General features: G+C 34.8%; 1 protein-coding gene across 9 annotated transcripts in view; it reads right to left on the bottom strand.

Annotated features, from left to right (window-relative positions):
• The window catches only part of ERC1 (ELKS/RAB6-interacting/CAST family member 1), a 557,388-nt gene that overhangs the window by 278,295 nt on the left and 251,784 nt on the right, over positions 1-27,309 (bottom strand). For all 9 annotated transcript variants that reach the window (XM_028531610.2, XM_036018479.1, XM_036018478.1 and 6 more), the window contains one exon: positions 4,560-4,691. In XM_028531610.2, coding sequence (XP_028387411.1) covers positions 4,560-4,691 — 132 coding nt within the window. The remainder of the gene's footprint in view (positions 1-4,559; positions 4,692-27,309) is intronic.

Genomic DNA, 27,309 nt, shown 5'->3' on the forward strand with positions numbered 1-27,309 from the left:
CGGTGCTTAGTGTAGCAAGGTATTCAATAAATGTTTATAGAAAAGGTGACATTAGTAAAACTATGATTATTTTATTTGAGCATTACTGCCACTAATTAAAAATGAGGGAAAGAAAACTTATAAATATTCAGATTACTACAGGATTATGTTTATAAAACCAAAGAATTAATTGCCCACTATGGGAATAGCTAAAAGTAAGAAGGCACTGGGAAAGACTGGGGAGTGAAACTATAATTCTATTACCACACATCATCACTAGTGCTGTTTTAGCATGGTAACTTCTACTGGAAAGTACTTGGGTATCATGGTGATAACTGCTCTGTAAGTGACTAGGGAGATTTGCAGCCAACAGGGAATAGAGGTTTTTATTCTTAATAAAGCTTTAAGAATAAAAAAATGAGACACTTGGTAGTGGCAACTGTGTAGACTGAACTCCATTGCTCATGTGTCTAGCTCCACTTCCAATGCAACAGCATCTGACAAAACCACATTAAATGTGATAAGTAAAAATGAAGATAGAAATGCAGGAGAAAAGGCCACTGCCTTCAAAGGAGGCAACTGAATAGGAAAAGCAGCAGGTGAACCATAATGAGGTGCATGTCACCAGCATGCACTGTACATTCCACAAGCACTGCCTTCTTATTACTTCTTTTAGCTATTTATAACTGTAAGGTGCAGAGATGTTGGATCAAATTTAGATGACTGTGTTGCCCATTTTCACATCACAGAATTGAGACCTACTGACAGTGAAGGCCATTCCTGCCCTCCCACCTGCCTGTCTGGCTGGCAGGGAGGGGAAAACACTTACATGTTAAAGGAAGCTGGGTGGGGTGACAGTGAAATCTAGAGTTAAAAACCAAGCTGGTCCAAGATGTCCTGCAGGCTGCAAAATGCAGTTTAATCTAGAGTGACATTTCTTTTCTTTAAATGATCTTAATTATTGGAGTGCATAATTTTTACTATGCAAATAAAGTTTAAAAAACCTGAATAAAAAAGATGTACTCCTTAAAACATGCTCATTAATCTTACCATTATCTAGCAAATCATTAGCAAAATCTTATGATCTTGTTTTCTTTTTTAAAAGATTTATTTATTTATTTTTAGAGTGAGGGGAAGGGAGTGAAGAAGAGAGGGAGAGAAACATCAATGTGTGGTTGCCTCTCTCGTGTCCCCACCTGGCCTGCAACCCAGGCACATACCCTGACTGGGAATTGAAGCAGTGACCGTTTGGTTCACAGGCTGGTGCTCAATCCACTGAGCCACACCAGTTGGGGCACCTTATGGTCTTCCAGATCAAGGATTTACACATAACATATAAGCCAAATAATGTCAAAAATAGCATTTGAAGAAAATGGAGTATAACTATTAAAATGAGCTTTTAAAATAAAAATCAAAGGAAAATGTTAAAAATCACCTGGAAATGTTAATTATTGAGCAGCTATACTTTACTCAAAATATTCAAAAACATTCTGTACTATAAAAATAAATCCAACTTACTACAGATATTGCTCCCCTACCTCCAGGTAATTCTGAGAATAGTAACAGAGAAGAAATTTACTCTATACTCATTTTAAGAAAATGGACTCTCACATTTAACAAAATATAAAACTTGTCAAAACTTGAAGAGAGAGAAGTTTCAAAATAAGAAAATCATGTGGAAAGGAACCCTGGAGTTTCCTCCTAGGATTATTCCTTTTTATCTCTCCACTGGCCATCACAGTTAGAAGACATCTTCTTCACTGGATCATTAGACAACTTCAAATTGGGGCATGGGCTCACCACAGAACAGCATATATGAGGAACAAAGAAACTGTAAGAGGATCCTATAAAGAATGTAGGAAAGGCATCAAGAAATGTTTTCCTCTGAGAGTTTTTTCCCTGCTCAAACTTTAAAAGGTTCTGTACTTTATTTTAATATGAGATTTGGTTCACAAACAATTTTACTTTGCACTTTGAGAAATCAAAAGGATGAAGATCTCCTCCTCCTACTAGAGGTAGTCATTTCCTCTTAGGGGCTATATTAGGCAAGAGACAGATATTAGGCAGATATATTTTGGACCTGAGGAAAGATAATAAAAATAATATCCCTAGCCAAAAAAAGCTTCACCCCATTTAAAATATTCCAAAGGAATACTTGATGATTCAGTTAATAAACCAGTGGGGGCTAGAGGACACAAAAAGATAAAAAGAAGATGAGAGCAGGGGCACAATGAATGTAGGTCATGCAACCCCAGAAGTATAAACATAAAAACGGTTTCTTCATACCTTAAACAACCACTTAAAGCCAAATGATTGGTCTCATTGCAATATTTCACTCAAGGGCTTCAGATAGGCAGTAAGTAGCAGAAATGGTGCAAAAAAATAAATAAATAAACAGAAATATAAAAAAAAACATGCAATTAAAAGTAAATTACACAAAGTGACTTGGAAGATAGTTCACAGTTCTTACAAAGCTAAGTATAGTCTTACCATACAATCCAACAACCAGACTCCAAGGTATTTACCTAAATGACTTACAAATTTATGCCTATACTAATGAACATAAATGCTTATAGAAGCTTATTCATAATTGCCTAATATTGGAAGCAGTCAAGACTTTCTTCAACAGGTAAGGAAACAAGCAAATTGTGGCACTTCTATACAGTTGAATATAATTCCGAGATAAAACAAAATGAGTTCTCAGGCCACAAACAGATGTGAAAGAACCCTCAAATGCTAAATGAAAAAAGCTAGTCTGAAAAAGCCTAAATACTATGTGATTCTAACTATATGACACTGGTGGAAAAGGCAAAAACTATAGAAATAGGAAAAGATCACAGACTGTGGAGACAGGGGAGGAGTGGATTAGGTGGAGCAGTGGTGAGTTTTAGGGCAGTGCAACTATTCCTGTATGATACTGTAATGGTGGATACATGCCATCATACATTTGTTAAAAACCCACAGAACTATGCAACTTGAAGAGTGAACCAAAATGTAAACTATGGACTAGTTAATAATGTATCATTTTGGCTCATCAATTTTAATGTACCACACCAATGCAAGATGTTAGTAAACAGGGAAAACTGAGATGGAGAAAGGAGTATATAGAAACTCTGTATTTTCTGCTCACATTTTATATAAACTAAAACTGGTAAAAATGATTACAAATTATAACTAGTTTTACAAACAATAGCTTTTAAAAAGGAACACATAACAGTGGTCAATGGACCATAATGATGTGATCTATTATTAATTGCCACATTTCTACGGGTTATCTGATATGTGAGACTTACAACTAAGTTATGATTCCCAAAGCAGAAAGAAATATTTACAGGAAAAAAAAACAATGGGTTGCACTTTGAAAATTAAGGAAGTGTGTAAAAAAGGTAAAATCAAGCTAAAGGAAGATCCCTCCTCACTCTGGAACAATGGCTGCCACCATGCCATTTCTGAAGCACTCCACCACCCAAACTCTACTCCACTATATGTTAGGAAACATTCAAAAAGAAAGTAAACTAAGGCAGGGGCACTGAAAGACAGTCATTCTGTGAAAGATAGATTTTTTCTTCAGCTTTGCTAATATCAGTCTGTCTTCCTTTCTATACTCAACACTACATAAACTACATCCTTATATCTAGCAGAGCATGAAGGGTTCCCTGTGGTACATACTCCAATATATCTGCTTGGAAATGAACTCTTCTTCCAGGCTATGTAACTACCTCAACTCACAAAGGTACTGGTGAGCTGATCAAGGAGGTTTCCCCACAAATTCATGTACTCTCTCACTGAACTCGTTTTTAACTGTTTAATATTTATATTTCTCCAACAAAGAAAGGGAAAAGAAATAATCACTGAAAAAATTAATTGCCATGAGTCTCTCTCTGTATGAGGCAGGCTCAAAACCTCCAATCACACTCTCATAATGGAACTTGAGATTAGAGTCTTCACTGGTAAAACTGTTTTCTCCCAATCACATCTCCCATCTCTAATATCCTTCCTAATAAAAAGTTAAAAGCAAAGGTATGAGGATCTAAAATGATGTAGAAAAAATATAAAGAAAATAGCAAAAGAACTCTTTAATAAGGCACTTCAAAAGACATGCTGATCTGGGACTCGCAGGCATCACCATATCTACGTCTTTCATACTTGTTACTAAGCTTCCCTTGTGGTAACTTGAACTGCTCTTTTGAAAAAGCAGAGTATAAAATAAATAAACTATTGGCTATTTAAAATTCACATCTTTAACTCAGAAATGTTTGTGTTTTACCATTCAAATTAAAAAGCAGGATGTGCCCAGTCTTGTAACAAACAGATAAGTTCCATTTCATCCATCAGATATAAGGCATATACTACAACAATGTATCTGAAATCAGTCCCAAACTACTAATGCAGAGACTTCTGCAGTAACATGCATCACTTCTTATGTAGCTGTACTTCAATTCTTATTAAGTACTTACTTACACGTGATGAGCATTTTTCGAACCCTTTAAACATATGTATAGTTTCCCTAGACTACACTGCTGGGGTTTTACCTTTCGTTTAACCAGCTGCATTGCCAGTAACTGTATAAAATCGCAGACCTGTTTTTCAGCATTGGTCCTGGCTGATTCCTCTTGTGCTAGCACCATTTCTCGCTCTGCAGTTATCTGTACACTCTCTCTTAGTGCTTCTTCCAGCTCTTCAATTCTGTCATCCTTCTTACGGAGACTGTCCTGGAAAACGATGGAAGACTCGGTGAAGTAGATTAATTAGTTAACCCAAGGAGAGCCTATTTTCAACAAGTGTTATTTGCTTATTAAATGTTCTTCCCTTCAGAAGTAAATGTAGGCCAAAAAAATATCATCGCAGAGGAAAAAGTGAAACGACAGAAGAAAGACATAAAGGAGGTCGATTAAGTACATTAAGAGCAAAGGGTCAAGTTATTAAGCAAGAGAAATATGTGATGGACTTTTCTTCAAAACATAGTGAATAAAATTGTTTGTGATAGGCAGCAAAGGTAGCAAAGGCATGATTATTTAGAAACACAAAGCTATTTTTGAATGACTCTCTAAACTGGCTTAAAGCCAGTTCTGATGAAGCCTAACTAATAAGACTCAATGCCAAAGCATTCTTTTTCCCTGAAAAGTTAAGCCTAGATGAAAAGTTAAGTAAACAGCATGACCTTTCAGATTATTATCTTCATACAGACAGTCACTGGCAAACTAATTTAGAAAAAGAGAAATGAAAAAGGAGTTTCTCCTAATGAATTCAAGCAAGTAAAGTTTTCTTAATCTTATATGAGAAAACTGAAAGAAAAAAATTGATATAAATGACTGGGGGCTAAGAATAGGCAATTGAGTTAGCCAACCAAAACTCACTTACTGATACTTAAGTTTAAAAAGTAAACTTTAGAGAAGTAATTATGGATTTCTATCAGAAAGACAAGCAAAATCTTACAGGACTTTAAAAGCTCATGTAAGATATGAGATCTTAGAATAAGAAGGATTAATTAAGCAATTTTCAAGTAGAATGAAAAACTTAATTCATGAGGTTATTATAAGCATTTCTTCTTTAGATTCTTATAGAAGCATAAGATTAAGAATAAAGTATTAGATTATCTTAACATATGAATCAACAGAACAAGATTTGCTAAACCATACTCAAACTTTCAGAATGCTCATACCAGCAAGATATCAAAGGAGTTTGTGTTTTATCTATGCAATTCTCATTTAATTATACTGTAGTTCACTTTTCTAAGTACAAGATATAAGGAAGTCCTTTTTGATAACTTCATCTTCAGAAATCCAGAACTTGAAATCTGTCTGATCTTGAAATGTCAGATTTTTCTTTCTACTTTGAAGGAATGGCACCTACATTTAACATCTTCCCTAATAAAAAGCTGATAATTCTTTTGCTGTAATTTTTCTCAATTTAAAATAAATGATATTTTGGAAAAAATATTCATATTTTAGAGATATATGTTATATTCATTTTTTAAAAGTTTTCATTCTTCTCAGAGATGATGTCATAAAATACTCTGATTTAGTCCCATAAGTAAGGTTCTGCTTTATGCAGAGAAGCTTAGCTGTATCAGAAAATGCTCTATGTTGAACTCTTAATGCTTCCAGTTTGCTTGCCATAGACCACAGAATACACTGAGGGTTTCTAAAACGATGCCAAACAGAGAGAGACAGGGAGTAATGTGAATAAAAACAAAGTCCAAGGTAGTCTCTACTGATTTAGAGAAAATGAAATGAAACAGAAGAATCATGGGGAAAGAGATGAATGCAACGATCAGTTCGTTTGGTCCTCTCAAATACTCTCATAAATAATATTTTGTACAATACTAACATGGGATCCTGAATTACAATTGCTATAAGCAAAAAAAAAAAAAAAAAAAACCATTAATGTTTCCCATTACCAACCTGTGAATAACTCAACATTATATCTTTGTTCAGTCTATCATATCCTTCACTCTTAAACTAACTTTTGAAGGTCTCCTGAGAGGATTCTGTTATCCTAACCTGAATTGAGGCTGAAAAAGTTATTCCAAGCAAGAGCAGTTATTAAGTGAAGCTTGACTCAAAGTACCTGCTCAGCTAAAGCCAGCCCAGCCAATCCAAGTAAATTCCCAGGAACCAATTTCAAGCAAATGGGTTTACTTGCACTTCTCCATGGGCCAAAAGAAAAAGCCTTGTGACTTATCAGCAAAACTTTTAGAGAGAGGATGATTAGTAATTTGTCATAATGCAGATGATTAGTGTAGGTTTTCACACTGAAAGTTTCCTTAATACCCCTGGTAAAATCAGTCTACCAGATGAGCTCACTGGGCAAGGCCATTTACTTAAGAAAAGTTTTCTGGACTTAATGGCAGAGCCTAGTTCAAAATCTTTCTGTAAAATAAAGATGAAGAATAAAAGACAAGTAAAATCACAAATAAAATGAAGAGGACTGTTAAAGAACATTTAATGATATTACAAGTTGTATAACAACATCTCAATGTACAACTATATATGGCATCATCTGCTAAGGAAACCGCATTAAATTAGGGCAGTAACAAGAGAATGAAGATAGCATATACCCTCATCACTGTCATCAACAAAGTCCATGACTACTTAACCCATCCAAGGAGTAAAATTTGGCTCAAGTTTTATTTTCAGAATCTTAGCAGATAAAGGTAAACCAAGGAAGTTTCCTTTGTACTAAACTACACCTTGAATCTATTTTACTTAATAAAATATTGAGCCAACGACAGAAATCAACAAAACCTTTTAGTACTACAAATACTGGAGCCCTGAACACACTGCTAGGTCATATTTATAATTATCTTTCTTGTCCTCACTCTTTCATGAAGATTAAATGCATTTTGCTGGACTCAGATTATATACACTCTATTTTTTTTTTTGAGTTTAGGCTACTAGAGAAAAGAAAAGGTCTTAAAAAGTTTTAGAAAGACCAAAATTGATCATTCATAAAGAATAAAAATTTGGAAGGCACTGGAATTTTTAAGGGCAACATAGAAAGTCAGAGGACATTTGAAGTAATGCCTTCAAAAGTCTGAGGGAAAAATGAGTTCTGATCTAGAATTCCAAATCCAAATTATCAAGTGTGAGGATAAAATGCAAAGTCTAAAAACATTTATATACCACATCACAATCTCGGAAAGCTACTAGGGATGTGTGCTATCACACTGGAGAGCTAACCTAGAAAGAGGAAGACGTGGGATCCAGGACAAGGGGCCTGCTATGAGTGCGGGTGAAGTGACTCCTGAGGGTGCCAGTAAGTCTAGAGAAAAAGTATAGCTTAGAGCAGAAAACAGAAACTCAAGGAAAGATGTTTCCAAGGAAAAAAAAAGTGGATGTACAGATTACCTGGGTTAATTCATAAGGGACAAGTTTTTACAGCAGTGACAATGTCAGGAGGAATGTTACAGTTTGAGAAAGGAAATTAGGAATAAACCACAGTGATATGTATACTAGTAACAAATAAACAAAAAATCCAAAGCAGTTATTACCACCAGGAAAAACTAAAAGTACAATAAAGGAAATATAATCATAATGTACCATGTGCCTTAAACACAGTTACTTAAAACTTGATATTACTATATCACAAATATGGAAAGAGGGAAATGTGTGTGGTGGTTTGTGTAAAAAAGCTAATCCCTCATAATCATAATCAAAAGTTAATAGATAACTAATGTGAAATAAGAAAAATAATAAAACAGCAATATAAAAATGTGATTTGGAAACGTGGCAGTAAACAGCAGAAGAAAATCAAACGTGATGAAAGGGGTATCTTAGGAGAGCAGGAATCAAGGTTAGACAAGAATGAGGTAGGGGACGACATGAGAGATGTAGTATTACTCCACTTCGTACATGATACAAATATATTTGTTTGAAAAAATGAAAATCAGATTTTAAAATATGTTAAAACACTGCAAATAAATTAATGAGAATATAAAGAACTTCTGGAAATAATTATGTATGTGGTGACTATTTCAGACACATACTCTAAACACATGGGTTAACTATTTACTGTGAAAAGAGAAAAGTACACTGGGTAAATATATCTCAAGAAAGCTATCAGAAACAAACAAACAAATAAATAAATGTTTAAAAGAAAAAACATATGCATTGTACTCCAGTTTTTTATTCAAAATTTCTTCATGCCACTAATTTGCATGAGTCAAAATTATATGAAATTCCTTCCCAGTCGTTAGGTAGCTATGGGATACTCCAAATAATATTTTGTAAAAGGACAATACATTGCAGATTATTATTCTGAAGATTCTGAAGATACCTAAGGTTTAAGTATCCCAAGAGCAGATGTCTCAGCAGTAAGCCAAGAACTTTTCAAATTGTCTCCTGTCCCCTTTTCTCTGCAAATAGTTCAACACTCCCCTTTTTTAAAATCATACCTACAGAAGTAGTAGTGAGTACATTTTAGTGACAGAGTTTTACATGATTTTTAGTGACAAAATTGTTCATCTATACTACTCCTCTAGTTAATGGTATATTTTGGGTTGAAAAAAAAAGAAAAATCTCTCATCTGTTCAATGTCTGAACTCTGAGTAGAAGTGGCAGTTATCACCAACTTCTCTGAATATGTGTGAGCCAAGAAAATGTCAGTTGGCAAAGTACTGGACTTCAGAAATTGTGACACAACAACAGATTTGGTTTATTTCTGCTCTCAGGTCCAGGCCTGAGGAAGTAAAGGGACATGCTGAAACCCCTGGGAAGTGCTCCACACCAGGTATAGCCTAAAGGTCCTGATTTAGTGCTGCACAGTCTCAACTATATTTTTTCTTTCAGAAAGTCCATATTTAGCATTCTTCAAGTTAATGAAGTAGCCATGCCATTATGAGCCAGAAATCCTGGAGAACTCTATACAGAACCTCTGATACCCCTAATCCCTTCTATCTCTAGGGTATTCCACAGGTTTGAAGGCCCTGAGGCATTCAGAAAACAGAAGATGACTTATTGGAAACAAATGCAGATACAGAGTAAAGCTAAGGTATGACATGTCACACTTAAGTTTGAGAAAATCATTCCCATTATTTATATGCATTACTGATCTGCTGCTAACCTGAAATAAGTTTAAACTTCTTCAGCTAAATTATCGTGCTGTTGAACATGATGTCCACCAGCCACATGTAAGGTAAGGGTCAAGAAACATGTATAAAGGACCTATGGACAAAGCCAAAGATGGGTAGGAGTGAAGGTGGGAGGTGGACGGAGTGGGGGAAAGGGGGTGGCAGGGAAGTGGGGAAGACTGACTTGAACAACAATAAAAAAGGGGGCAAAAAATATAGATTCGAGAAATAAATAACAAAAAACAAAGATCGGTAGTGTGCGAAAACAGAAGATAAATTCTGAAGACGAGTACAACAAGAAGAGAAAAGATGCATTAATAATCTACATTAATTATACATAAATGGTACGATTTTAGATAGACTATAAAAATACAGTATTATAAGTCATCTGTTTCCCTTTAGGTTTTTTAATGAAGCTATTAGAAAATTCAAAATTATATATGTGCTGACATTATATTTCTATTGGGCAATGCGGCCATAGCAAAAATAGTTTTTAAATATTAAATGTACCCATAAAAGGCTATATAGCATATCATGTTTTATATAAATTCCTAACTTTCTCAGCTCACAGCCTTCTAGCACACAAACATGAGTTATATAGGTGAGAATCCTTATGGCAAAAACTGCCAAAAGCTCTAATAATTCTCAGCACTGAATATCACTGTGGTGATAACATTAATAAAACAAATTCAAAAGCACTTACTCTTCTGCCAACAAAGAAAACCAAACTGTGGATTTAAAGGAAAAAATATTCAGGCATATGGCAAATTACTTTAATACTTAGGACATAAAGTGCCTGTATTAGTTGTTTATTGTTATATAACAAGTTACCTCAAAACTTAGCAGCTTAAAACAACAGTGAATATTTTTATCTCACAGTTTCTGTGGGTCAGGACCTCAAAGGCAGCTTAGCCAAACAGTTCTGGTTCCAGTGTCTCTCAGGGGGTTAGAGTCAGGATGTCAGCCAGAATTCAGTCCTCTGCTTCCACTTACATGGTTGGCAAGTTGGTGATAGCTCTTGGCAAGGAGCCTCTGTTCCCCTCTACAGGGCTGCTTGAGTATCATTATGACATATCGCCTGGCTTTCCTCAGAGCAAGTGATCCAAAAGAGCAAGGCAGAAGCATCAATATCTTTTATGGTCTAGCCTCAGAAGTCAAATACCATCACTTCTGACATTTTCTATTGTTCACACAGACTAATCCTGACACTACGGGAGAGAGGACTGCACAAGGGATGAATACCAGGAGACAAGGACGATTTGGGGCCATCTTCGGGGATGCTTATCAAAGTACCCAAGTATGTAACTCCAGTACAATGACACTGGATTACCAATGAAGCAATGCAAAATGAAGACTGTGATTATCAAAACTGCTTCTGCAAGGAAAATATGTTAGGATAACAGGGCCTTTACTACGAAGACACAGCTTTTGTTCCGAGATTATACTAAAATGGAACCCAATGATACTACATTATGATGGAAAGCAAACATACCTAAAATGTAAATGACAGATATTAAGGAGACTTTACAAAAGTGATATATGGACCAGCATATCACTGAATATGAATTCATCAAAATATGTGTTCTCTCTGGAATTATTGAGAATAAACCTGCAATTGATTGAATTCTACTTACAGATCTTGTGATTATGGTAAAAATCACAGTAATCCAACTTAATCTGTTAATAGATCAGTACTAAGAATGCTCAATGATATGCCAATCAATCAAAATTCAATTAAAAATATTTGGCAAATGTTTAAAAAGTTATATATAGAGGTTTATTAAGTTTAGTTCTCACATTTTAGTGAAGTTTCTTTCTTTTGGGAATCAACACATTTTTTAAGAGGAGAATGAAATATTCATAGCCTTATCCACCCAAATGACCAAAGACTCTCTTTAGATTCCTGTTCCTTCATGAATAATTGATTCTACTCTTAAGGAGGGAGGGAGGAGGAGTCACAAAATTTAGCCAAAATGAATTTAATTCAAAATTACAAAGAAAAGAAGTTTTTGTACTCTTTTGAGTTAGTCAATTTTCTAGCACACATTATTTGGAAGAAAAGTATTAAATTGGCAGCCTGAGGGGAAAATACTAAGTAGAGAAAGAGACTTCAACTTCATTCATCTGCTCTAGCTTGGATATTTCACTGTTTAACCAGTTCAGGCAACTCCAAATTTAGATATGTTCTGTGTGCCACAGAAAACTCACCTAATAGCTGTCTGGAGACAGCAAAGAAATATGCTTTACCATTCTAAATAGTTCATTAAAAGAAACTGCCCATTAATTATATCATTTAAAAGCAGTATCTTAAGAATTATACTTCGACTATAAATATGCTATAAATTATGTTTTATTCATCAAAACTAACACAGACCAGTTTTCCTACTACTGAATTAGGTACCAAAGCCTGCTTATGCCAGCTACTTATTAACTGAGGTCAAATGAAACTGCTTCATTCACAGAGTATAGGGATTACAACAGGAGGCTTGTGTGACTAGTTTTGGAGGGATTGCAGAGAGTGAGAGAGAGGAACTTGGAAGCAATGAAAGAAGTCCTCATGTCCTTAAATAAGAAGATTTCTATATTCAAGCAAGTTTAAGGCAAAAGCTGTGACAGCTGTAACTATGACTTCATTCAGGCAAGTGAACAAGAAGACCGGACCCTTTAGCAAATCTCATAATAATACTCCCCTAACACATTACTCTAAACTTCGCTTCTTGACATCAGCTCTGTGAACAATTAGCTATATATCATTGCAGCTGCAAGACTTGAGTCTCTATTGCCTTTCCTTCAAATCCAACATTCAATAAGGAAAGCAAAGACAAAACAAAAAACAAAAAAACAGCAATTAGCTCTGGCTGGTATGGCTCAGTGGACTGAGTGCTGGTCTGCCAACCAAAGGACTCTTGGTTTGATTCCCAGTCAGGGCACATGCCTGGGTTGGGGGCCAAGGCCCCAGTAGGGGGCATGAGAGAGGCAACCACATTTATGTTTCTCTCCCTTTCTTTCTCCCTCCCATCCCTTCTAAAAATAGATGAATAAAAATTTTATTTTTTAATAAAAACAGCAATTAAAAATGAATCTTTTGTTCTCTTCAAACATTTCCTTTAAAGTAAAAAGAAAAACCCTCAATAATTAATAACATAAAAGAAATCACTTGATAACAAGCGCTCTTATTCAGCTTTTCCCTTTTTCAGAAGCAGAAAGGAGGTCACTGCAGATTTCCATAGATTATACCAAGATAACAGCTTCCAACATTCACTCACCCCTTTCCCAACTCTGACTGGGCCATGGTTAGGGAGGTCATTTATTTGGGTTAATTTTAAGAGTTGCTTCCTTTGGAGTAAACACCACTTACCAGAGAGACTTTAACATGTTCTAAAAGTTATTAATGTTAACTGCTATCCATTATCCTTAACATAAAGAGACAGCAATTCTTTATTACCCTCAACCCAACTGTTTATTCTTCCTCCCCTCCCCACCACCTCAAGTATACATATACATGCAGAAGATTTCATTAAAATCATTCAACTTGTCAGAATTCAATTACCAACTGCTCAGATGTTTGTGGGTGGGGGAAGGATCAAAGCCAGATGCATTGATGCAGTCAATTTTAAGAAAAAAGCTAGCCTAACACAGAGACAGAATTTGGTTACATACTAAGTACTTTTCATTTTAAGGAAATGCTTTGGATTAAAATGCTTTCTCCCCCTTCTCTTTCAAGTTCTTCAAATATCTCCCCCCGTTACAGCAGAATTCTGATATAACCTCAATTGTTAAATATCAGAGTAAAAAAAAAAAAAAGCAAATGCATTTTGTTAAAGAAATGGAAACATACCTATAAAATGATGTGATATACATGCATATTAATAACTTTTACAAGAATCCCATATAGATTAGCCAGATTCTCATCTCGAAAATCCTGACAGTTGGGCATCAGAAACTTAGGCAAGGAGGCGGTGTTTACCTCACATACGGCATGTCTCCTCCGACAGGTGTGCTTATAAAAAGAATAAGCGTACATTTTCACAGTCTTTACCAAAAATCCCAAAGATAATCTTTTATTTATAATAACATATAACTGATAGGGTCCACAAACAGTTGACTCTTACACTGAGGTCTTGGCAAAGGAGCTACATGTATGCCTGCTTCTGCTTTCTCTTAAAAATAAAAAGAATCCTACTGGGGACTTCACTTTCCAAATGCAAGGGAGTTTCCACAATAAGAGAAAGAAAAAAATTAAACCATTTCATTTCACTACAGTGAGTACACAGTACTTACAGAACACAGAATGTTACTGCCAAATATAACTTTAACCATTCATCATTTTATGGTAAGCAATTTATAATAAATTCAACAAATGTGGCCAAAAGTTCCCATAGAACAGGGCTAAACTTAACTCTAGGAAATAGCTAAGCAGGCTACACATTAGTACTATGAGTAAACATTCTTTCAGTAAATTTAATTGGCTATCACATGAAACTAAATTTTGGCCAAAAGGAAAAGTATCTAATATACATTTCAAACACTACAGAGTTTTTAAAAATAATTTTAATACTTATTTTGCTCTTTTTCTAAATGGTAAAAAATAGCAGTTTGAGCTAAAAGCTTTAAAAAGTTGCAATACGTGCCACCAATTTGAGTATGCTTTGCTTGCAGAAAACAACTTTCAAGTTAGTTTTAGCAACTACCCACAGGGTTGTAAAATGAGACACTGATTTGTATGTACACTTCTCCAGTGTAATCCTAACTCCATTTAATACCTTGTTGAGAACACCATAAAAACCCAACCAGGCCCATATTCTAGATAGAAAGAGTCCTGTTTTGCCAAGGAAAAAAATAATTAAAAAGGGAGAAATTATATAGGATTAAATCTTTAATAGGCCAAGGAGAAGGTCTGTTAAGAGAAAAACAAAATTTATTTTTACAAAATAAGAACATTAATATTAGTGGTATCTAGCATGTTATCATCAGTATACGATTTCTATAAAGGTTCTTAAAGCAACTGACCCCCATGACCAATCGTGAAAAACCAAGGATAAGTAGTCTTCATTCAGAACGGGGAAAAAAGAATCTCACCAAAATTAAAAAAAAAAAATTTGTAGAGAGTAATCAAATCAAAATATAAAGAAAACCACCAATGTTTTACTAATTCTGCATCTAAGAGAATATTCCTATATCTATCTATCTATCTATCTATCTATTGTTGCTTCCCCTATTTCTACATCTTTTTATGTCAATTGTTTTCACTTTCTTTGAACTTTATTCATAATATCATTGGTCTATGGAGAGCTGACTCTAAGAGCCACAGTGTTCTTTCAGCAGTCCCATAATCTCTCTGACAGTATCCTGTCTTAAGATTATATTCAGATACTTATTTTGTTACAAATTAAAACAAAGCACCAAACCACCATGAATATGACCCCCTTTTCCAGTCCAGTCTATCTGCTTTATTGCCACATGACTAAAACTTATAGGTTCTGTTAAAAGATAAAGTGAGTGCTACTGCTTAAGAATAAAAATATATAAGGTAATATTCTCAACTGAGAGAAGAGGACATTTCCTTTGTTAAAATATGCAAGGCCCTTAAAGGTAACCTATGAAATTTTATGAGAATATTAGGATGTTAAATGTAATATCATCATACAAAGTTTTTTCTAAATTTTTATTTTTATATTTACAATTTTATTATTTACAATAAAAATAAAACTATAATTAATTATAGTTGTAATTAATGACAACACTATGCAAAACATTGTTTAATAAAAGCAAAAATGAAATTTTAAAAATAGCCTTAATTACTTAAGGCCAATACAAACTAGTTGAAAGGGAAAAGAAGAATTATTAAATCACACAGGAGCAATTATAAAAACAATAAAGTACAATTAAACATGGAGGCTGAAGAACAATGGATAAAACAAAAACAATACAGGGTAGAGTTCATCAACAACAATTAATTTTAAGCAATAAAATTGGAAATCTACAGGAATAAGATTTTGCATAAGTAGAAGAGCATAAATTATTTAGGAAACCAATAAACTATGTTAAGCAACACCACTCCTAGCAGATTGCCTAGAATAGAGTAACGATGCTAGTTGAGGATCTCATCTAAAAATGAAATTAGAAACATAGTTGACCCTTGAACAACACAGGTTTAAACTGCATGGGTCCATTTACCTGTGGATTTTTTTTAAATAAATATATTGGATAATTTTGGAGATTTGTGACAATTGAAAAGATTGCTTCTTCTAAAAATAGCTAAAAAGACTAAGAAAAAGTTAAGTATGTCATGAAGGCACAGTTAGACAATTCACTTTGTATCAGATAATGTAAAGTTACAATGTCAATAAATACAGTACTACAAAGGTATTTTATTCCTTTTTATTTTCATAATAACATTTTCTTTTTTGTAGCTTACTTTTATAAGAATACATATAATATACAAAATACATTAATCAACTGTTTATGTTATTGGTAAGGCTTCCGTGAACAGTAGGCTATTAGTAGCTAAATATTGGGAGTTAGAAGCTTTATGAGGATTTTCAACTGTAGGGTGGGGGATATCAAATTCCCCTAACCTCCACATTGTTTCAAGGGTCAACGGTACTTAAAGGACTTGGAAGATGGGAGACTTTAAAGGCCAGGATAAGAGGTCCTTGACATCTATCGATGCAACTGACATCAATAAGAATTTTTTGTAGAGAACCAATATGTGCAAAGTAACAAGACATGGTTTCCAAACCAGTGCATGGGGAAAACAACAGACAAAATCATTACTAACTAATACAAAGATAAAATAGAGGCTTGAATCTCAAAACAAAAATAAACTCTAATGGAATTTACAACAGAGGGTGTGATTAATTCCAAATATGAGGATTCAGGCAGGCTTCACAAAGGAAACGAACGTTTGATTTGAATGTTACAACATGAGTAGGCTTCTCAATGAGAGATTTTTTAATTCCAAATCAGCATAAGTCAAATCAGCTATGATTATGTTTCCATATATGAGTAATGTTTATTTGGGAGGCTCTTGTTGCTGGCATTTACCAAATTTCAGTTCGTCGTACAATTATTCTCTCAATTGCACCGTAACACACCTTTTGATGCATCCACACAAAACAAGTTATAATGGGCGTATCTAATGTTCACAGAGAAGGGAAAAAACACATTTCTAATTTGTCTCTATATCCTTACAGACTCAAAACTGAATTTAACTATAAAGACCTTTGTTTTTTTAATTTTATTTTTCTATTACAGCTTACATTCAATATTATTTTGTATTAGGTTCAGGTATATAGCATAGTGATTAGACCAACATGTACTTTACAAAGTATTCCCCCCAATATTTCCAGCACCCACCTGGCACTCATACATGTTATTACAATATTATTGACCATATTCTCTATGTTGTACTTTACATCCCCATGATTATTTTTAGCTACCAATATGCCCTTCATGATTCCTTCACCTTTTTCACCCCAGTCCTCCAAACACCTCTCTGGCAACCATTAGTCTGTTCTCTGAATCTATGAGTCTGTTTCAATTTTGTTTGGTAGATTCCACATACAGGCAAAATCATATGGTATTTGTCTTTCTCTGACTGACCTGTTTCACTTAGCATAATGCCCTCTAGGTCTATCCATACTGTTGCAAATGTTAAAAGATTTCATTCTTAAATTCCTGAGTTAGAAAACAAAGTTTGGCAAAACTAAATGCAGTTTAGAAAAGGCACTGTAATAGTAAAATAAGTGTTATAATAACCACCAATATGTGCCTCATTATTTTTATTGTTCATGTACTATGAGTGAATAGCAACTGGAATCATAAATAATTTTCAATGTGAGTGTGTATGGACCATGCTAGAAACACTTTAAAAAACCATTGTAGATCAAGTCTTAAAATAGTCATGCATATACCTATTAGACATTGTAAAGAATCCAAAAGATCTTGTCAGAGAGCCTTTTGTTGAGCACATTCCTACTTTCATAAACCTCAAGGTTGTCAAGCTAGGCTCACTGTGTATTTTCCCAGACCCAGCCCTGAAATCAACCACTTTTTCTGAGACATCTTGGTTCACTTTAGTGAGAAAGTATATAGAAATGAAATTCTGGTTCCCCTTTTCCACTCTTTTCCCAGCCACTCCCATGGATAAATGGTCTCTCATTTCTAGGTCTATCCTTCCTGTTTCTTTTGAAACAAGATCAGATATGCCTGTACTTTCTTAATACCAAAAGTAGCATGCTATATCTTTGTGCACTTTTTTCCAGCAACTTGACAGAATGTCCTGGAAATCACCTTATATCGGTTTATTAGAGGTATTCCTCATTTTTTTTAAAGCAGCCAGTATGGTGATTGGGGGGGAAAGGGGAAGGCATAGAGGGGATAAATAGTGACAGATGGAGATTTGACTTAGTATACAGATGATGTGTTTTAGAACACTGCACCTGAAACCTGTATAGTTTGGTTAACTAGTATCACCTCCAATAAATTCAATAGAAAGAAAAACAAAAGAGGATCATCAATCACTAAGGCCTAGAATGCACCGTCATTGGCCTGAAAACAGTGGTTGCTACAGCAGCTCTGGTGGGCACAACTGAAGGACGATGACAGCAGTGTGCCCAGAAACTGCAGTGCGGTCTACAAAGGTAGGACAAATGCAAATAGCGGGGCCAGAATTTCTAAGGCTCAGCAGATGGCAAACTGAATTTCTTTTTCAAAGCCAGTGGTAAAGTCATATATGGGTGCCCGATATGTATGAGCTAAAAGAAGAGATGCTTATAAAAATGGAAGCAGACAGTTCCAGAGCAGCCACAGTTTTGCTTTTTGAACTAAGGCCACACCACAGATGAGCTACAAATAAGTCTGGTGAATCATGTCTGCAGCTATATGGGTTTTGTTTGATTTTTAAAAATTGCAACAAAACTTACAAACAATACCTTCAAGGGAAGTTCACTTTTTATGTGGCAACTCTTGAAGTAAATCACACAGTGAATGATTTATCATTAAAGTGAATAGGAAAAAATACTACTGCACAAACAAAAGACAACCAACTTACATTTCAGGACACTTGGACTTTAATCTTCAGTCTTTATAAGAAATCTATGTAACTTCTAATTAAAATCATTCCATCTTGTACTGTTTCCATTTATTTATTAGTACAGTGTAATTGGACCAAAAAATGTCTTTTTAAAGCTGTCAAGTCTTCAATGTGTGGGTGTACCATAGTGGATTCAGGCACCCTCCTACCTATGGGCAATTAGGTTGTCTCCTATATTTTGCAATTACCGAAAACACTGCAAAAGTCCTTGTGCATATGTCAGGCACATCTAGATCAGGAGTGTCCAACCTGCAACCCACCAGCATGCAAGCAGCCCACAATGGCTATAAATGCGGTCTAACACAAACTGTAAATTTACTTAAAACATTAAGATTTTTTGTAATTACCTGTCACAATGTCACGTAAAATAAACACACATATGCTCTCATATTTGTATGCATGTGTGGCTTCAGTTTTACTGAGGCGTGCAGCTTCCAGTGTGTTTTCTTCCAAGTGCAGACAGTAGAATTGACACCACTGGACGTTATATGTGCTTGTGGTAACTTAGCAAGGCAGCGATTATCAGTAACATTTCAATCTACTATTGCAATATTAGGTGTTGAATATTATTCACAAGTCAGGTAAGCATTCTTATTTGATTATTAAAGGTATTTCTACTTCTTAACGGCGCTGCACACATCTCCTGCCACGCTTTACAATCAGCCCTCTGCCTCACCCTGCACTGGCAGCTGAGAGGGCTACGGAAGGGCCCAAACCTTGCTTTCTATTTTACTGTCAATTAATGTTCATAATAAAAATAAATAAAGGACTTTTATTTATTATTTTTCAATCCCAGCATGACTTCTACAATGTCTCAAAAGAAAAAAGAACCCTCCAAAAATGAAAAATTATGAATGAAGGAAGATTGTTCAATGCAAAGTGGACAAATGACTACTTTTTGTTGAGGCAAATGGTAAGGCACTCTGCTTAATTTGTAGGGAGTTTGTGCAAGTTTTCAAAGACTATAACTGGGAAAGGCATTATATGCAAAATCATGCTGCCAAATTCAATGTGCATAAAGGACTGTGTCATAAGACGAAATAGCAGAACTGATAAAGTCTGTCTTCTCAACAAAAATTTTTTCAAAAAGTTGTAACTCAGGCAGATTCCACTGTAAAAGACAATTATGTGGTGGCATATTTAATAGCAAATAATAAAAAAAATATTTACTAATGGTGAGTTTATTAAGCAATGTATAGAGAGTGTGGCAGATATAATTTGTCCTGAAAATAAAGGGGGATATTTCTAAAACAGTTTGTCTCACAAGACTATATAGCCAGAGGAATTGAAGAAATTGGAAAAATCTATCAAAGAAGTTTGGAAAGTAAAGCTGTTAATTTTAATTTATAAAGCTTTGGCGATGGATGATAGCAGTGATGCAACAGATACAGCTCAGCTTGTCATTTTTATTAGAGGTATTAGTGATGAAGATAACGTCACTGAAGAAAAGGCCTCTTTAGTACCATTAAAAGACACAACTAAATCAAGAGATTTATACAAAGCAATACAAAATATGTTAAAGAGATTTTCTTTGTCCACTATCAACACATGTGCTATAGTTACTCATGGTGCCCTAGTGATGGGAGGTAGGAGAGAGAGACTTGTAAAATTAGTAGAAGACAATGCAATTGCTACCCAAAACTCATGTTTGATAAAGTATCACGGCATAGTACATCAAGAAAACTTATACACAAAGCTTTAAAAATGGATAACATCATGCAACTCACCATCAAGACTGTGAATTTCAGCCCTGGTTGGCGTAGCTCAGTGGATTGAGCACAGGCTGGGAACCAAAGTGTTGCAGGTTCGATTCCCAGCCAGGGTACATGCCTGGGTTGCAGGCCACGGCCCTCAGCAACTGCACATTGATGTTTCTCTCTCTCTCTTTCTCTCTCCCTCCCCTCTCTAAAAATAAATAAATAAAAATCTTAAAAAAATAAAAGACTGTGAATTTCATAAGAGGCAAGGGACTGAATCATCGCCAGTTCCAGGAATTCCTTAAAAGTACAGATGCCGACTATGGTGACATCATTTACTTGTTGGAAGGAAGATGGCTAAGTCAAGGCCAAATGTTGAAAAGATTTTATGATTTGTGACATGTTATCAACTTGTTTATGGTATCAAAAAACAAATTTGAGCCAGAACTTGATGATGAAAAACTGGCTTACAGATTTAGCATTTTTAGTGGATTTAATCTCTCATTTCAATGAGTCAAATATGCATCTTCAAGTTGAAAACTTATCAATACCATGTTTCAAACCATTGCAAGCTCAAATTATGGCAAACAATTTTATGCTTTTCAACACAATGGCTAAACACAGTCCTGTGAACAGCGAAAAATATGTAGACTTGCTTTTTGATTTGATATAAAAATTTGAAAACAGATTTCAAGATTTCTGGGAAAAAAATCAATATTTTGCTATATTTGCAACCCTATTTTCAGTTGACATAAATGTTACCTGCCAATTTTCAAAGGGAATGCATAGAGCTGCAATCTGACATTCAACTTAAAGAAAAATTTGATCATGTCTCTTTATTGCACTTTTATAGGCTCTATCTTCCCAGAGACAAATATCCCTTGCTTCACAATCCTGCCTTATTCATGTCTATTTGGCAGCACCTACATTTGTGAGCAACACAAGAATGTGTTCTGCTCAAGAATGAAACACATTAAGTGTAAAATTAGAACCAAAATATCTGATGAGCACCTTGAGAATTCCCTGAGAATTGCCACTACTTCTATTAAACCAGATACTGATGCACTAGTTTCTCAAATACAATGTCAAACATCCAACTTGTTTTATGTTGTTTTCTTTTACTTTTATAATAAAAAATATTTTAAAAAATCAATGACGTGTTGTTACTTAGATATGTTCATTTTCTATATTTGTGATCACAAACTTGGGACATGCTTGATGATTTTAAAAGATTATTGGAAAGTCCACTGCATAATTAAGGTTATGTGAGGACTTTTGCTTATCTGTAGTGGCAGACATCATGAAATTCATGCACGGACCTTCCTTTTGCTCCTCATTTTTAACTGGTGTTTGTGTATTTAATGTGTGGCTCATGACAACTCTTCTTCCAGTGAGGCCCAGAGATGCCAAAAGGTTGGACACCCTGACCTAAATGTTGGACAGCTGGGCCAATAAGTAACTATATATGCATATAATAATTATAACCCACATAAAAAATCACTTTTAGAACTGTAATAATTTTTAAGAGTGTAAAGAGGCTTCCAAAACTGAAACAGCTGACCCTAGTTAATACAAACCATAGTAATATCCAAAACACCAAGGACATTGAGTGGCAATGTGGTATCCTTTAGAAAGGACATTCATAGTTAAGGCCAGGAAAAACAAAAGCAGTATTTCAAGTCTGTGGGAGCACTTCCATCTGCGGGTATCATTTTCATTTTATATATAAGGAATTTGTTTAATTTCTTCAGAATACTTTTAATGTGTCAAGCCAAGAACAAAGAGCAAAGTAATTTATTTCCAAACTCACTTTCTGCCAAAAAGGAATACTTTCAGTTCCATTTAAAATATTCAAAAACTGGAAAACTGGAAGGAAACAGTTGTCTTTTCAGAGTACTTTCAAGATAAAATATGGAATTTTGAATTAAAAATAAACCACACAGTACAGAAAGGACAAATGCTAAGTGCAACTATCATGAATAAGTCTCACATGATGTGGTCTCTAACTTTATGGCACTGGGGAACAGTTTTGTAGAAGACAACTTTTCCACAAGATGGGGTTGGGAGATGGTTTTGGGATGATTCAAGTGCATTACATTCAAGCCCACCTCCTGCTGTGTGGCCCAGTTCCTAACAGGCCTAGAACAGTATTGTCTGTGGCCTGGAGAATGGGGACCCCTGTCACAGATGATGTTGAACAAAAGATGTCACAAAAGAATGAGCACAATGGCTCCATTTACATAAAACAAAAATATGCAAAACTAACCTATACTTTTTGATTTATACAGAGGTCATAAAGAAAAGCAAAGAACAGTAAGAGTCACTATAATGATTTCCTCTGAAGAAATTGAGGAAATAATGTGTGGGAAGTAATATATCTATATGATTTCTGGAAGCCATTAATATCCTTGAGATTATCACTTTATATATATTATTTACATTGTATTATATAATTTTTATTTTTAATTGAATTTATTGAGATGACATTGGATAATAAAGTTATATCGGTTTCAATGCTCATGAATTGGAAGAATTAACATCATCAAAATGTCCATACTACCCAAAATGATTTATATATAGATTCAACACAATCCCTATTAAAGTACCAATGACATATTTCATAGATATGGAACAAACATTTCAGAAATATATATGGAACCATAAATGACCCTGAATAGCTGCAACAATTTTGAGAAAGAAGAACAAAGTAGGAGGGATCACAACACCTGATATCAAACTGTATTGCAGGGCCACTGTAATCAAAACAGCTTGCTACTGGCATAAGAACAGACACATAAACCAATGGAACAGAACAGAGAGCCCAGAAATAAACCCAAGTCTCTATGGTCAATTAATATATGACAAAGGGGGAAGAAGCACAAAATGGAGCCAAAAATTGCCTCTTTAACAAGTGGTGTTGGGAAAACTGAACATGCAAAAAAAATGAAACTTGATCATTAACTTACACCATACACAAAAATAAACTCAAAGTGGATAAAAGACTTAAATATAAGTTGTGGCACCACAGGAGTCCTAGAGGAGCACATAGGCAGGAAAATCTCAGATATTCCATGCAGCAATATTTTTACCAATATGTCCCCTAGAGCAAAGGACACAAAGGAAAGAATAAACAAATGGGAACTCATCAAGTTAAAAAGCTTCTGCATGGCTAAAGAAAACAGCATTAAAATGAAAAGAGAAACAACTACATGTGAAAACATATTTGCCAATGATATCTTGGACAAGGATTTGATCTCTGAAATGTATAAAGAACTCACACGACTCCACTCCAGAAAGACAAACAACCCGATTAAAAAATGGGCAAAAGACTTGAACAGAAACTTCTCCAAAGAGGACATACAGAGGGCCCAGAGACATATGAAAAGATGCTCAGCATTGCTAGACATCAAAGAGATGCAAATTAAAACCACAATGAGATACCACTTCACCCTGGTGAGAACAGCCATCATAAACAAATCAACAAACAAGTGTTGGAGAGGATTTCAAGAAAAGGGAACCCTAGTGCACTGCTGGTGGGAATGCAGACTGGTGCAGCCACTGTGGAAAATGGTATGGAATTTTCTCAGAAAACTAAAAATGGATCTGCCTTTTGACCCAGCAATTCCACTGTTGGAATTATATCCTAAGAGCCCTGAAACACCAATCCAAAAGAACGTATGCACCCCAATGTTCATGGCAGCACAATTTACAATAGCCAAGTGCTGGAAGCAACCTAAGTGCCCATCGGTAAATGAATGTATCAAAAAACTATGGTACATTTACACAATGGAATTCTATGCAGCAGAGAGAAAGAAGGAGCTCCTATCCTTTGCGACAGCATGGATGGAACTGGAAAGCATTATGCTAAGTGAAATAAGCCAGGCAGTGAAAGACAAATACCATATGATCTCACCTTTAAAAGGAACCTAATCAACAAAACAAACAAACAAGCAAAATATAACCAGAGACATTGAAATAAAGAACAAACTCACAGTAACCAGAGGGGAGGTGGGAGGGGATAGATAATGAGGGGAAGGGGAGAAGGGTTTTCAGGCACAACTATAAAGGACACATGGACAAAACCAAGAGTGGGTGGAAGCAAAGGAGGGAGGTGCAGATGGCTGGGGTGTGTGGGGAGATGTGGGGGGTAAATGCAGACAACTGTAAATGAACAACAATAAAATATATATAAATTAAAAAGTATATAGGTTTCAGGTATATAATTCTATAATACATCAGCTATATATTGAATTGTGTGGTCACCACCCCAAGTTATGTACTTTTTAAAGTATATTTTATTTTTCATAATAAATAAAGTAAGTAACTGGTACTACTACTTTGTGGTGAACTGTAACTTCTACCAGAGTGAACCCAGGAGTGAACTTAATACCATAACTGGCAGTCATTGAGTAACAAAAGGTGAAAATGAACCTTTAAAGTTAAACAAACTTTTTACCTTGACAAACACACTATGTGTTTGTTAACATAAGCAAAATTAACCTTTGGTGGCATCTGATAAAGATTAAATATTAATTACTGTTCAAAGTTCAAAATGTTAAGTATAAATTATTTTTTAACATAAGAATGTATTTTAATTCTAGAATTATTATGCCATACTGGAAAAATTAAAATACTAAAATAATTCCTTCTTTTTACTTCTCCTATTTCTGAAAACATCATTAGATGGACGCAATTGTATATTCAGAAATTTAAAACACAAACCAAAAAAATCAGAACTTTTAAAAATACAAATCCTCAATCAATTGGTTTTCTACATTTCCATTCCCTTATGAATTGTACTATTAGCTGTTTCTCCAAAAAATTGCTAGCATCTTTAGTGCAGAATCATATTTAGAGGTCACAATCTAGATGCTAGGGATACTCACTATCTACCACTGGGTTGTCATTTGCAAGAAGCCAGCTGAGAATAAGTAGCAGAGCTAGTTAGTGAAAGAACTGAGATCAGACCCAAAGTATCCTATTTGTAGTCCAGTGCTCTTTGCATTGCATTTCAATGAATTATATCATGTGTCTTGCATATGGCCATCAGCTACCATTTTTCATTACTTTGATCCTTAATATTTATCACATACTGAAACACCTTGGAAAAGTCACTCATCCATTCTAAGTTAGTTTTCTCTATATGTAATATATAAATAAATATGATTACTTATCTCTTAGATTATAAAAGGAGGAAATAAAAGACTGCATATGAAAGCACTTTTGTTGTTATCATACCGACTGATAGAAGATTAAAAGGGCACCTTCTGGTTTATAAAGACATACTGGTATTAGAAAAAAAACATTAAATTGGCATGAGGAGGGAGCAGGGCAAGACAAATGAAACAGAGGGCAAACATAAAGAAGGGCTTATCATAAAATGAATATCTTCTATAATTAAAATAACAATGTGATCAAGTTCAAGAAGGGAGGTTGAAGTGAGACCCTAGAAATAGACTATTATTAAACAATTTCATATACTATTAAGAAGACAATTCAAACTTCTGAGTAATCAAACAATTCCCTACAGTGTAATGCAATTGTTAGCAATGAAGAAAAGCTAAGACTGTCACTGCACAAAATACCCTAAAATGTTTTAAATTAAAAAGTAAAAGTAGCCCTGACTGGTGTGGATCAGTGCAGTGAGCGCAGGCCTGCAAACCAAAAGGTCACTGGTTTGATTCCCAATCAGGGTATATGTCTGGGTTGTGGGCCAGGTCCCTGGTAGGGGGCACGTGAGAGGCAACCAATTGATGTTTCTCTCACATATGGATGTTTCTCTCTCTCTCCTTCTCCTGTCCTTCCCCTCTTTCTAATATTATATAAATAAAATCTTTAAAAATGTAAAAGTAGGAAAAAAGTTTAGAACAATTTTAAAAGATTTATAGATGAATATTCGTATGTTCTCAAAAAGGGTGAAACTAAGCAAAACAATTCATGAAAAAAAGTCTCATAAGAGAGCTAAGACTTGAATTACTTAAACAAATGAAAACTGAAGACACGAAAAAAATACTTGGCTTCACTGAAAATCAGAGAAATATAAATTCAAAGAAACATTAAATATTTTGGAGTCATCAGATATGACACACACATATACACAAAAAGAAAGAGAAAGAAGAGAAAATTGACAGTGGCAATTATTGTTGGCAAGGGTGAGGGAAATTGGTATGCTGCTTTTTTTCATAAGTCAGTGCATTTGAGGAAATTTATAGTGTTTTTATAAGGAGTACGTATTTTACAATCAGTACAAGTCATATAAAACAAAATGAAAACAGGCATTAAGTGGGATTTTCATGTCTGAAATGAGTATGTTGATAGCCTAAAAATGGCTTCTACATACTAGATAGCGCCTCCAAATCTCTGCAGGAAAGATCTCACAATTATACACTGTAACATAAACACTCTATCACTCAATTAGAAGTTATAATGAGAGAAAAAAAATCTGGCGTGGCTTAGCAGTCTCAGCAGAAGTTTCAGAGGTTTCTAGCAAGTTTATAACATTCTTATCTTAAAACTTAAACCTTCATTCTGACAGGCTCGAGATCCTGGGAATCTCATGACCATGACAGAGCCACTTAGAAAGCTGTGTGTGTTTATGTTAAGTAATTCAAAGTCTCTGAGTCTATTTCCTCATCCGTACAATGTGCACAAAACTGCAGTCACGCTGGATCAGTGTGAGGGTTAGAAATGATCAATGCCCAGGGCCTAGTTTCAAGAACTGGGCACATAATTGGCACTTATATAGTCACTTAACCTAACACTGATCCTAACCTAATACTAATTCGCACTTAAGTGCTGCTATTGTTACTGAACCTGGTTTAACTCAATCTGTAAATAATTAGGTTCACACATCAATCATCACTCCACTGAAATAGAAAAGTAATTTGTGTCTAGCATGACTGTGAAATACATTCTCTAAAACGAATTCTTAAAAAGGAAAAAAATAAGGAAGGAGGGAAAAATGA

The sequence above is a fragment of the Phyllostomus discolor genome, chromosome 2 (genome assembly GCF_004126475.2).
Source record: "Phyllostomus discolor isolate MPI-MPIP mPhyDis1 chromosome 2, mPhyDis1.pri.v3, whole genome shotgun sequence".
Taxonomy (NCBI): Eukaryota; Metazoa; Chordata; class Mammalia; order Chiroptera; family Phyllostomidae; genus Phyllostomus; species Phyllostomus discolor.